The following is an 11,924-nucleotide window of genomic DNA, read 5'->3' on the forward strand; positions in this document are numbered from 1 at the left end:
CCACACATTGGCTGTCAAATCGGACTTGACACAAAAATTCCTAACCCCCTCCTCCCTCATTTGGCGTTCTCTGGGTGACATATGCACGCTCGTGGTTGACAATGAGGCACTCAAAATTCACTTGTCGGCTTTCTGTCGGGCCCTAATTATTTTTTTTATCATGAGTGTGAGTTGTGTGTTTGTGTACGTGCGTGCGTGTGCCCACCGCCCTAGGCGAGGGTGTTTGGAGTTGAAGTTTTGCTGTTAATCCCTCTTCTTAAATCCCTGCACCCACCTTCTCTGCCTCTATCATTCCATCCTGAACATCCCCCCCATTGCTTGTCTGGTGAGTATGTGGGGTCACTGGGTTTACCCCAGAAAGAGGAGGGAAAGGGGAGGGGGTTTTTTTGAGGGAAGGGTGTTGGAGAACTGAAGTGTCCTGGTTTTCGAACTTTGTCACTTATAGCTCCAAGCAGTTTCAAAAACTGGTGTGAATTTTTGGGAGTCCTTTTTCTACAAATTACCAAATATTAAATACGCCCCCACCCCCGAGATAGTTACAAACCAACCCAGGTCGAAAAAGATAACTTTCCGGAAGCAACTTCCATGTAACCGCGACTGACAACCGTGTTCCATTCCGGTGCGATGGTGACACCCTCAGGCCTATCATCGAAGTGACACGAAACAGGCCAGTCCCTCCCCAAATTACATTTCTTCAAACTTGTTTTTATAGTTCCGTTTTTTTCCAATATACCCCATGTCCAATCATTAATTTCCTTTGCAAGGCCGTTTTTATTCAATTTTTAGTTGACTCTCCAAGCGCACAGACTTCGAACCTATATTTTGGGATTCCTGCTTCTCGGCAGTTGGGATTTGCACAATAGCAAAATATTAGTTATATCCGATATTTATTTTTAAATCTCTCTCTATTAATACCCTTGTCAGGGAGTGACCAGTTAGTGGCGCTAGTTGTCCTCAAAATTGTCATTTAACGCAGTGTTTTTCAACCCGTGTGCCACCCGTGAATTTTTTTTCAATGAAAGAAGTGTGCCTTGGCTCAAAAAAGTTTGAAAAACACAGATTTAACGTGTCCACCTCTTGATGGCGTCATAATTGACATCCCAGTAGATCAGCGTTCTGAAAACGTGGGTGAAAATGCGGTCCAGGGTTTGAAAAACACTCGTATAAATAATTGACAGGTAGGTTGGCAAGGCAATTAGCTAGCTGCTGCTGCTACCTACCGGTATGGAAGAGTACTGCAGGATTACCTCTGCCAGGCGATTGACCGCACAGGCATACATGTATATATATTCTCCACATCTAATTTGATTGGGACCCTGAGAGGAGCTAAAAATGTTAAAATTGTCGATTTAAAAATTTACCATTTCTAAATGACATGCAATTCTGTTATTGTAGGCCTGTACAGAAAGGTTTTTCCTTATTGTTTTTTTTTTTTGCATTTGTAGACAAAATGGAGAAACAAAAGCAGCGAAAATCAAGAAAACACATGCACCCAAACCTGATGACATTTTGCCTCAGGCTACAAAGTCTATACCACCATCCTCATCCTCCTCTTCTTTGCTTTCTTTTGTCCTGCACGTGCTCACTCTACTCCTCCTCCCTTCCAACATCCTTCTCCTCTTCCTCCTCCTCCTCCTCCCGGTCCTCCGCCGCCACCACCGCCTCATCCTCCACCCCCCCACCGGCCCAGCTTGTTGTCACTCACTCTGGCGGCGAAACAGACGGCAGCAGCGCAGACCAACAGACACTAATCCTGGTGGCGTACCCCACCCTAAAACCTCCCCCGCTGCACAACAGAAACCGGGAAACGGAGCGTACCGGACCCACCTGTGCAAATGGCCCGGACAACTTGGATTATTTGAAGGAGTGGGAGGGAAGAAGAAGAGAAGAAGAAGAGACATCAGCACCATGAAGCAGATGAGGGTGTCGGTGATGTAGCAGGTGCTGCAGAACTGGTGCCGCATTGCTTGCTTGGCCTCCTCCGTGGGGGAGAAGGTGATGCCGTCATCTCCCTCCTTCACACTCTCAGAACACACACGCTCACGTATGGTTCTGATGGCGTGAAGCAGCAGCAGCAGCAAGATCTCGGAAATGTTGGCATTTGGATGTAGCCGCCACACATGCTGTAAACTGGCTTCGGGAGTTAAAGAAGAGATTTTAATTGTTGGTCTACAAAGCACTGAATGGTCTTGGATGTAAATACAGAGGGGGTGCAAAAATAGGTCGCAAGTTTGTTCTATTTATGGTTATTTTGGGGGGGGGGGGTAAGCCATCCTCGCTCTTTTGCTAAAAACGTCGCTGTTTTTGTGGTCTGGTTAAAGAAGTTAAAGTATTTTGTAATTTGTCGCCATCTTGTGTCCTTTTGTTGCTAATGAACTGTGTTGAAGTAACATGAAGAGTTTGTTTTTGACAAAAGTAGTGTTTTCCCACCATCTTCCATGATCTTGGTGCAATGACTTGAGGAATTGAATTTAAACAAATGGAGTGCTTTGCCGCCACCTTGGCGCGTCTTGTTTCCAAGAATCTTATGTTAAAGTGAATCGGGGAGTTTTATTCAGACAAAAGTGGTGCGTTGATGGAATCTTGTGACATCTTTGTGAAAAGTTGACATGAGTTGAGGTGTTTCTTTAAAACAGATATAGTGCTTTGGCGTCATCTTGGTGTCAAGGATATTATGCCCAAATTAGTCGGAGAGGGTTGTTGAGATGCAAATATTACTTTGCCAGCATTTATTTGGTTTCCTTAAGACAAAAATCTTGTTTTTTTTGTGGCATCTTGATGCCAAAGAGCTATGTTGATGTGAATTGCGTATCCTTTTTACGAAAACAGTGCTTTTCCACCACCTTGTGGCAATTTGGTGCCAAGGAACTATGTTGAAGTGAAATGTAGAGATTATTTGAGACTTAAAAATGCTTTGCTGCCATTCTATATGATATGTTGAATTGACTTGCGGTGTTTCATTTGGTTTGTGCATCATTCAATGCTTGCCTTGCCCTGCAGGCTCCGCAGAAGAAGAAGAAGAAGAAGAGAGTCTCTGTGAGGGAACCTTTGGACGTGGCTCCTGCCGAGATGACTCACCTGCAGGCCGGCCTGTCGGCGGCCACCCTGGAGAAGGCCAAAGCAGAGCTGAAGGAAAACCCGGAGACCCTTCACCAGGACATCCAGGAAGTGCGCGACATGATCATCACGCGGCCGGACATCGGCTTCCTGCGTACGGACGACGCCTTCATCCTCAGGTTCCTGCGAGCCAGGAAGTTTAACCATTTTGAAGCTTTCAGGCTGCTGGCCCAGTACTTTGAGTACAGACAGCAGAACCTGGACATGTTCAAGAACCTGAAGGCCACTGACCCTGGAATTAAGCAGGCGCTCAAGGATGGATTCCCCGGCGTGCTGGCCAACCTGGACCGACATGGAAGGAAGATCCTGCTCCTCTTTGCCGCCAACTGGGACCAGAGCAGGTAGACTTGGGTTACCGTGTACTTGACCACCCGCATTTTTTGCTATTTCAAAATGTGTCATTGGCAGGTACATGTTTGTGGACATCCTGAGGTCCATCCTGCTGTCTCTGGAGTCCATGATCGAGGACGCTGAGCTGCAGGTGAACGGATTCATCCTGGTCATCGACTGGAGCAACTTCACCTTCAAGCAAGCCTCCAAGCTGACGCCCAGCATGCTCCGGCTCGCCATCGAGGGGCTGCAGGTGAGACGAAGGCTGCGGGTTTGGCTCTTGTCCACTTTCGCAGCTTCCAGTCGAAGTCATATTACAACGTTAGCATGTTGCGATCGTCACTTGAGCGCCAGTAGTTAGCATGTTAGCGTGTTGATGTGGTCGTCTAATGCGCATGCTAGCAGATTGTAATGGTAATGGTCACATGACTAGCGGGAATCATTTTAGATGAATTCTCTTCTTCTGTGACGTTGCTGCGGCATGCAAATCGGTTGTCTTCATCAAATAGCATGTAGGCCACATGCCTTGGGATCGCCAGCGCAGTCGTTTATTGCCGCTCTGCATTAACAGCAGCCAGATTGCACTCCTCCTATTTGTCTTCTCGTGGAAAAAGTGGAAAAACCTCGCGAGCACGTTGAGAACATGCACACATTCCACATAGCCTGGATTCAAACTCACAACTTCTAAACTGCAAGGTGAATGTGCTAACTGCTAGTCACCACCGATATAAAGGTTTTCGTCGTGATTTATTATCCCGTCATTTTTGGCTTGTGCGCTCACTCAGCCGATCAATTTGTCTCGTTTTATTGCGACACGTAATGATTATTATGAATAATATCGCCCACGGCGAGTTGCAGCAGGTGAAGAGTGTGCGAGATTCAACCCAATCCAGTCATAATCCCGCAGGATTACAACGTTGTTAAAGGATTAAAAAATGGTAAATGGGAGTGAAACCTCAACGGAATGTTCACTTTACATCTCTGAAAATACTTTTTTTCCCCCTGTCTTTGTATTGTTGAAAAGAAAAAAACAAATCTAAGGTAATTAGCATTAGCTAGAGATGTAACGTTCACTTGGTGGTTTTTAATAAATTGGCCTTCGGTACCGGTGCTATTCCGTCTGTCTAGGTTTGTTTTGTTTTTTGTGTGTGTTTGTTCTTTTTGTGTTTTTTTTCCCCCCAATGATCAGGAAGGCAGATGATTGAGGTCAATTTTCATTGGCTCTTTTTAATGCTAGCATGCTAGCTGCTATACGTTGAGCTACTGTCAAATTGACAACAAATGCCTCGTGAACTTGTGTTTCAGTTCCTTGAGGGATTTTCTTTTTGTCTCCCACTTTAGCTTTCCCACTCTCTCAGCATCTCCCCCTACCCCCCCCCCCCCCGCCCCTCCCTCATTTGTCTTCAGCAGCTGGAGAAGATGCTGACGTCTTCTGACACGGCTTAACCCATTCATTCATTCACCCTCATTTTTAAAATGCGGCCACTTGCTTGATGCAATGTGCTTTGTTGTACCCCGACATCCTCCCTCCACCCGCTCTCTCAAGCACGTCCCACCCTCCCGGCGTTTCCACGGCAACCGGCACGATTGCCTGGCTGTCTGCTTTGGCCTCTCTTCCAGATGGGCTCGCCTTTGTTGCGTGTGCGCGCATGTGTGTGTGTGTCTGTGTGTGCGAGATGTTTTATGCATCGCTCCGCTGCTCTTTCATTTATTAGTTTTGCATAACCAGCTGCCGTCTTGCCAAGTCCTCAAGAGCCATTTAGCGACGCCGAAATCGTAATTGACGATTCAAAATGTCTCTTAAAAAAATAATCAAGATGAGAACAACTGTCACCCCAACCGATTAGGCAGCGATAGTTACGCATGATGTCGCTACGCAGATGCGACACAGCTGGTGGGGAAAAAGGCTAAGACGCGGCTAAGAGACATTAGCTCAGACTGATGATGACAGGATACAATGATTGGACACAAGTTGTCCATGCACGGATGCGTGTAACAACGGGAGAGGTTGAAGAGAGGCGAGTTAGGCTAACAAGAGACAATCGAAGGGCCCAAATAAGACACAGGTGGGTGGGACAGTGAGAAAACTCGTGTATATGAACTGCAAAAAATGATGAGATGAATGAGACGGAGGTGTATGGAGCTCTCAGACTGTGTGATCAGGTGTCTAGCACAGGGGTCGGCAACCCAAAATGTTGAAAGAGCCATACAGTACCGAAAACCCCCCCCAAATATGTCTGGAGCCGCAAAAAAATAAAAGCCTTCTATAAAATTTACAGTGAAGGAAACATATGCTGTATGTATGTCGGAGACTGGACTGTCTCCGAATTGTTTATGTTATTCGTTGCTTTGTTGTGTGTTCATAAACACCCCCATATAATTTATTTTGTGATTTCCTCGCTTGATTTTAATTAATTTTTTTTTTGGTGCATTGTTTTCGCTTTTCGTAGCGTCAGTAGCATCATGAATTTCCGTTTTTTTTCGGAGGCTGTCTTTGAACGCCTCTCGAGTTGAACGAGAAGAGAGAAGTCACGGAGTCGGACGCAGATTTGTCTGTGTTTCTCGAGACTGTTAAAAGCATAAATAAAGTGTACGTTTAAAAAACAACAACACCACAGCTCTCCTTTTTCGGAGCTGCAACTCTGATTTGAGCTATATTACCCTATATCAAAAGATTTTTCCATTTTCAAACATTTTTTTATAAAGCTCCAGGGAGCCACTCGATGTCGCTAAAGAGCCGCATGCGGCTCTGGAGCCGGGTGTTGCCCACCCCCGGTTTAGCAGGACAGGTTAGACAAGGACAGGGCTGCATGAAGGGTTGACGATGTAGTGCAAGGGTGTGGATCACTCGGAGAGAGTGATACAAACGCACAAAAGGACGGCAGCGGGTAACGGTTCGGGATGAAGTGATGAGACGCAGGTGGCTTGGTTTAAAACTGACAGGAGTGTATGTTTAATCGTAGGATAGCCTACTGTCGCTTGTCATCAAATTCAAAGATGAACAAAAATGTCTTGCAGCCAAAAAAAACAAACGACAACAAAAAAAAACCTTGAAGCACTTTTTTTGTGTGGAGTTAACTCTTTCAGGGACAGCGGTTACTACAGCGGACATGTTATGATGTAATCAGGTTACAGGGTGCATGAATGGGTGAAAGTGTAGCCTGCAGGGAAAAGAGCTGCTTTAGTTTGCTTTTTACTAAATGGCTTTAAAATGAAAGCTGCCCTGGACTTCGGAAAAAAAAAATCAGGTCAGCAATGTACGTTTTTGTTCCGTGTGATCGAATGGGTCAACGTCATAGCGCCCGTGGCGGTGAATGAACTCAAGATTTTGATTTTCTGTTGCGAGCAACTCCGCCTTATGACTTGCTCGAAGTTCTTAACCCGGTTGTGTTGTGCTCGTGGAGAGACTTTCCTGAATGTTGTCACCTTGGATTCTTGTCAAGCTTTGCGCTGACCTGAAGCAAAGATCCCCAAAAATAGATTTGTGATCCAGTGTATTTATAAAAAAGTGAAATGTCCTTTGGACAATTGTTGACAGGAATTGGAATGACTGGTTGCCAAGTCCCGATCTTTAAAGACATTTACATCGTCTAGCATTGTTGTGTATTTTTTTATTTATTATGATTTTTTTTTACATGCTTTTGTGTGTCGACCCACATGAGTCACTTTTCGCCGCGGTGAGCTGTTTGCATGTGTCCACAAGGCAGGTGACTCAGCAAACAAAGCGGAGTCTTCCTCCTCGAGGGCCAACCCGTCCACTTCTTTCGCAGGGCCAGCAAGAAACACTTTCTATAACACCGACCTTCATTTGCAAACGGATTTGTTCCATCAAATTGTTTAAATCGAGTCCAAATAGTGTGTTATCTTCATTTGGTTTCTCAGTGACGTCTGGTTCACTCAAGTAAGTTGAGGGAGAAGCCGACAAAGCACCAGTTGTCTCCATCTTGACGTTGTCCTTCCGAGCATCATCTCAGAAAGTAGAAAGTAGCAGCGATCATTTCCTCATGAACTCCAGATGACATCTCTTAATTGAATCCAGCATCACTGCAAATTCAAGTCATTTCTTAACGTGACAGGAAGGGGCTACGTCCAACCTTCCTGTTGTTACGATGCCATAACGTCCGTTGTTAGTGCTACAAAACTTTCATGCTGGTATACAAAATTAAGGAGTATCAGAGGGGGTGTGTTGAGTTATTGAAGAGGGGAAAAAAATCTAATTTATAGTCGGTTGCTTAAACGTACCTTTATTTTTAATTTTTTTTTGCTTCGAGTTCAAAGCGAAAAGGAAAAAGTACAGGTCGTCCTATTTTTGGCATCATTAATTAGGAAGAATAACGACGTGGCAGACATTGAGACAGAACAAGATGATTGCGTGGAGAGAGAAGCAATATTGAGAGCGCCGAAGAGAGAGAGCCACAGGGGTGCATGAAAAGGTGAAGTAAACACCTCTTGATTTTTTGTTTGTTTTTTTTGTGCGTTTCCCACTGCTGCGACAGGACAGTTTTCCCGCCCGCTTTGGAGGAATCCACTTTGTGAACCAGCCATGGTACATCCACGCACTCTACACCGTCATCAGGCCCTTCCTAAAGGAGAAGACCAGGAAGCGGGTGAGTAAATCCTGTGGTTTCGAGTTTTGTGGAATGGCGTAAAAATATACGTCAGATAAAAATAGAACGTTTATAGGGAAGGTGTGGCGTCGACTATTTGTAAATTTTTGCTTGGGAGCCTTGCTAAATGGATTTGGGCTGTTGTTCTGAGCGTAGATCTTCATGCACGGCAACAACCTGACCAGCCTCCATCAGCTGCTGCATCCGGAGATCTTGCCGTCAGAGCTGGGCGGGATGATGCCGCCGTACGACATGGGCACCTGGGCCAGGGCCCTGCTGGAGCACGCCTATGACGAGGATGCGGAACCAGACGTGGGAACGGACGGAGGACCGGATGCTTATGCGTTTTCTGTCCAGGACCTACACAGAGATGTGGACAAAAACCTCTCGCCCCAAACCATGAAAAGGTGACATGTACTGGCACCAAAAAAAAAAAAAAACACGAAAAGCAAAAATCAATTGAATGCTAACATGATAGCATGTTGCTAACCTTCCAGATCCCAGTCAGTGGTGGATCCCGGCATCTTAAAGCGACCTGACAAGGCCAAATGTGATGAAGACAACATGCAGCCGCTGCTCTCGCTGGACTGAAAACAAAGAACAAAAAACAAACCTTCTGGAAATTCTTGGAAAATCCGCTGTGAACATCTCTCTGTGGATTCCTGGGAGAGGTTTACTCCACATCCAACTTCCTTGGTGGACTTCCGTGTTTCTTTGTAAAGTGCCAAGTCCACAAAAGTCCAATTCAGACTTCTGAGTCGTGGTCTTCGAATGATTCCCGCGCCCAAAAGTGATGGGACAAATGGAAATTGGGATGCAAGCTTTTCCGACGTCTTTGTACCAGGATTTTATGAATGAGCAAGACGGACGTCGAGGCAGACCAGCAAACCTCCCTTTATGGAAAAAAAACACATGACACCAAGCTTGATTTGTTACTGATCAACATCTCTCGTAACATTAACCTCCTTTTTGATTTCCAACAACAATGACCTCAAGCAGAAAATGTCACATGACCCAAATATGTGAGCAGGAAATCAAAGTGTTGAAATCAATAATAATTCACGACTAAGTCATTAAGAGAATAAGTATTATTCAAATTAATCATGATCCAAGTGACTGAAAGTATGTTTTTCTTCTGTCCTGTGATACTAAAACGTAGAACACACTACTTGTACATTAATAATCATCTTTGTGGTTCTAATCTAGTCTAAAATGCTAGCATACGTGCCACAGCACATGCTAGCTATATAATGCTAACATAGCTAAGCAAAAAAGTTCAAATCTATGCCTGAAATATTGTACATATGTACTCCATCTAATTAGTAGGGGTTTTTTTGTTTTAATCCAAATTTAAACAGTAAATGCAGGTACCATAGAACACTAGCAAAGTTAAGATAAGATAGCTCAGCAAACAATCCTAAATAGCGTCGAATGTAAAATTCTGAATAAACAAATTTGTACCATAATCTAGTACGTACTCCTCGTACTTCGTAAACATTAATCCATCTATCCATCCAGTTTTCAACGTCATAAACACCCTGGTGAAATTGTATGGAAATTTTACATGCAGTAAAACTCCATCCATCAAGGTTCACAGTACAGTTTTTTCCCCAATTTATTTCCTAAATTAGATTATTTTTATATTCGCCATTTGAGCAATTTCCTGCACGTGTCACGATAAAATACCATATTTTCTTAATTTATCCAATGAGAGCGTCGCTATTATTTTTTCAACCGCTGATTGGCTGTTTTCTTATTGGTAGACTCATCGCGCGCTGCTCGTCTTGCTCATCACTTCCGCGTTGGGAACGTGCGCGGGGACATGAGCCGTACACTGCAGTTTCAACACAGCGTTGATGGAGTTGGAAACTAAACGAAAAAGAAAAAAAGCAACCATCTCGGAAGGAATGTGACCAATATCTTCATGCGCAGTTGTGATGGTGGAAAACCTTCAATAGTTATTTTCCTTTTTTTCAGCTTTTAAACGGCAATGTACCGCTTTAGGGCAGCTTCATCATCATCATCGTCGTCATCGTCATACTTTGCAGGTGTGAGTACGCATTTCTAAAATTGTTTGTACAATTCTTTTTGTGTTATTCATTCACTTTGCTCTCTATTAATATATTATCAGTGTTCAAATGTTTTTGTATCGTTCCGTAAACGCTAAAATAACATACCCACGATGTCACGAATTTCACTTATGGCGGTGGTGTTCCGGATCGTTAAGTCAATGGCGGACGGGGAGATGACCGTCGTTTCAATCTAAACTAAACCAATGCTCAAATGGTGGTCAATATACCGAAAAAAATTCTGAAATAAATTCAGCTCAGACATAGTACGTACTCCTTGTACATCACGAATTTTGTATTTCTGTTCTCTTTGTGGTTTTAATCTAGGGGGGCGGGGCACACGGCTAAAATGCGGTCACAGATGACGTACAATTTCTAAATTATGCTTTGCAGTACCTGTTCAGTTTTGCAGTTTTATCAGTCGAGTGTTACTAGCAGACAATTAAGCGTTTTATTTAATATCCATCACATGGCAAACATCTGAATTTAGAGTTTTACTTCTACCACGTTTTACACTCCTTTAAATTCAACTAATGCTAGTGTCAGGAGTTAACTTCTAGTTAGGCTACCAGGACCGGAGATTAACAACAGTGATTCTCTCTATTTTGAGAACAGTATTTTCTGATTGCTACATTCAAATTATTGCAACTTGAAACTGCTCAACCTATTAAGCGCATGTTGGGAACTCTTTTCACGTTCCTATCATACCCACATTTTTCAGTATTCCACATTTTCTTAAGAAGGTTTGCTTTTTAAAAAAAATATTATTGTGTGTGTGTCTCACATTTAACGCAGTATTGAAAAAATGTATGTCCGGAACGACAGGAAACACGCTTTTATCACAAATGCAAACACTTGATCACCTCTCAGTGACTTTAATTTATGTGCAGTATATGACACAAGCATTTGCTTATTTTAAGAAAGTTAACAACGATTATTGGAATATTTCAGCGTTTTGAATGTTCTCCGTGACGTTGACCGGTGACAGTAGTGTATTTTATTTTTTATTTTTTTCCTCACATTTGCTGCAACAGGCCAGCATCGTAGGCAGCTATTTTGTTCTTCATAAATGGGTCGCTTTGTTGCTGTAGAACAAAAAAAGGAGAGGGGCAATCCAGCCTAAACCCGGAATGATTTTATTTGACTTTGATTTATTTGTTTTTTTAAAATTATTTGTATGTCTTCCACATGCACCGGAAATAATCGTAATTGTGATTGTTAATAAACACTAGCAAAGCATATTTCACACTCTTTTACATGTATTTGACTTTTAGTAGTCTTGACAGAGATGATAATGCTCACTTGTGATTGACATCAGTAAAAAAATAATAATATTTGAAATGTATAATAGTGTAGTTTTGCAACCATAACAATAGGATATTATTGTTTAATGAATAGCTCTCTGGAAGTGTCAATCAAAAGTCAGCGTTAATATTTTTGTATTGGATGTCACCTGACCGTGTACCTAATAAAGTGGCCGGCAGGGATCAACTTCCATAGTGATATTTACGTCATTATGAGCAGTTATGATTCACTGTGTGTCAAATATGATTTGTATTGATGATGATGTAAAAGCTGCATGCGGCCATTTGAGTGTTCTTATTATGATTATTATTCAGATTCTACACTGACAATGTTTGTTTAGCTCTGCCAAAGTCAACAAACCTCTATTTATTTTTTAATCATCCTGAAGTGTTTGAGCTTCACGGATTTCGAATGACACTTTATTTTGTCTGTCTGCTTGTGCTCGCCTGAGGTTGCAAATAAGTTGGGAGCTTCTCCCAGGTGACTGAGAGAGAGT

At 43.2% G+C, this 11,924-nt stretch overlaps 1 protein-coding gene across 3 annotated transcripts; it reads left to right on the top strand.

Moving 5' to 3' along the window:
- Positions 1-1,436: 1,436 nt before the first annotated feature.
- clvs2 (clavesin 2) lies at positions 1,437-11,455 on the top strand. 3 transcript variants are annotated; one of them, XM_052053589.1, is made up of 6 exons: positions 1,437-2,003; positions 3,013-3,458; positions 3,526-3,700; positions 7,944-8,054; positions 8,211-8,461; positions 8,552-11,455. In XM_052053589.1, the coding sequence occupies exons 2-6, from the start codon at positions 3,070-3,072 to the stop codon at positions 8,643-8,645; spliced, it is 1,020 nt and encodes a 339-aa protein (XP_051909549.1). In that variant the 5' UTR covers positions 1,437-2,003; positions 3,013-3,069; the 3' UTR covers positions 8,646-11,455. The 3 variants fall into 3 exon arrangements, with proteins under 3 accessions (XP_051909549.1, XP_051909550.1, XP_051909548.1); XM_052053590.1 differs by having other exon boundaries at positions 3,016-3,458; XM_052053588.1 differs by having other exon boundaries at positions 1,437-1,995; positions 3,001-3,458.
- The last annotated feature ends 469 nt before the right edge of the window (positions 11,456-11,924 follow it).

Source organism: Hippocampus zosterae, chromosome 19 (assembly GCF_025434085.1).
Source record: "Hippocampus zosterae strain Florida chromosome 19, ASM2543408v3, whole genome shotgun sequence".
Lineage (NCBI taxonomy): Eukaryota > Metazoa > Chordata > Actinopteri > Syngnathiformes > Syngnathidae > Hippocampus > Hippocampus zosterae.

Excerpts from the sequence above, each read along its gene's own strand:
- clvs2 (XM_052053589.1), top strand. The coding sequence starts at position 3,070 with ATGACTCACCTGCAGGCCGGCCTGTCGGCGGCCACCCTGGAGAAGGCC. Across the intron at positions 3,701-7,943 it reads TCGCCATCGAGGGGCTGCAG|GACAGTTTTCCCGCCCGCTT; the intron begins GTGAGACGAAGG and ends CTGCTGCGACAG. Across the intron at positions 8,055-8,210 it reads AGGAGAAGACCAGGAAGCGG|ATCTTCATGCACGGCAACAA; the intron begins GTGAGTAAATCC and ends TTCTGAGCGTAG.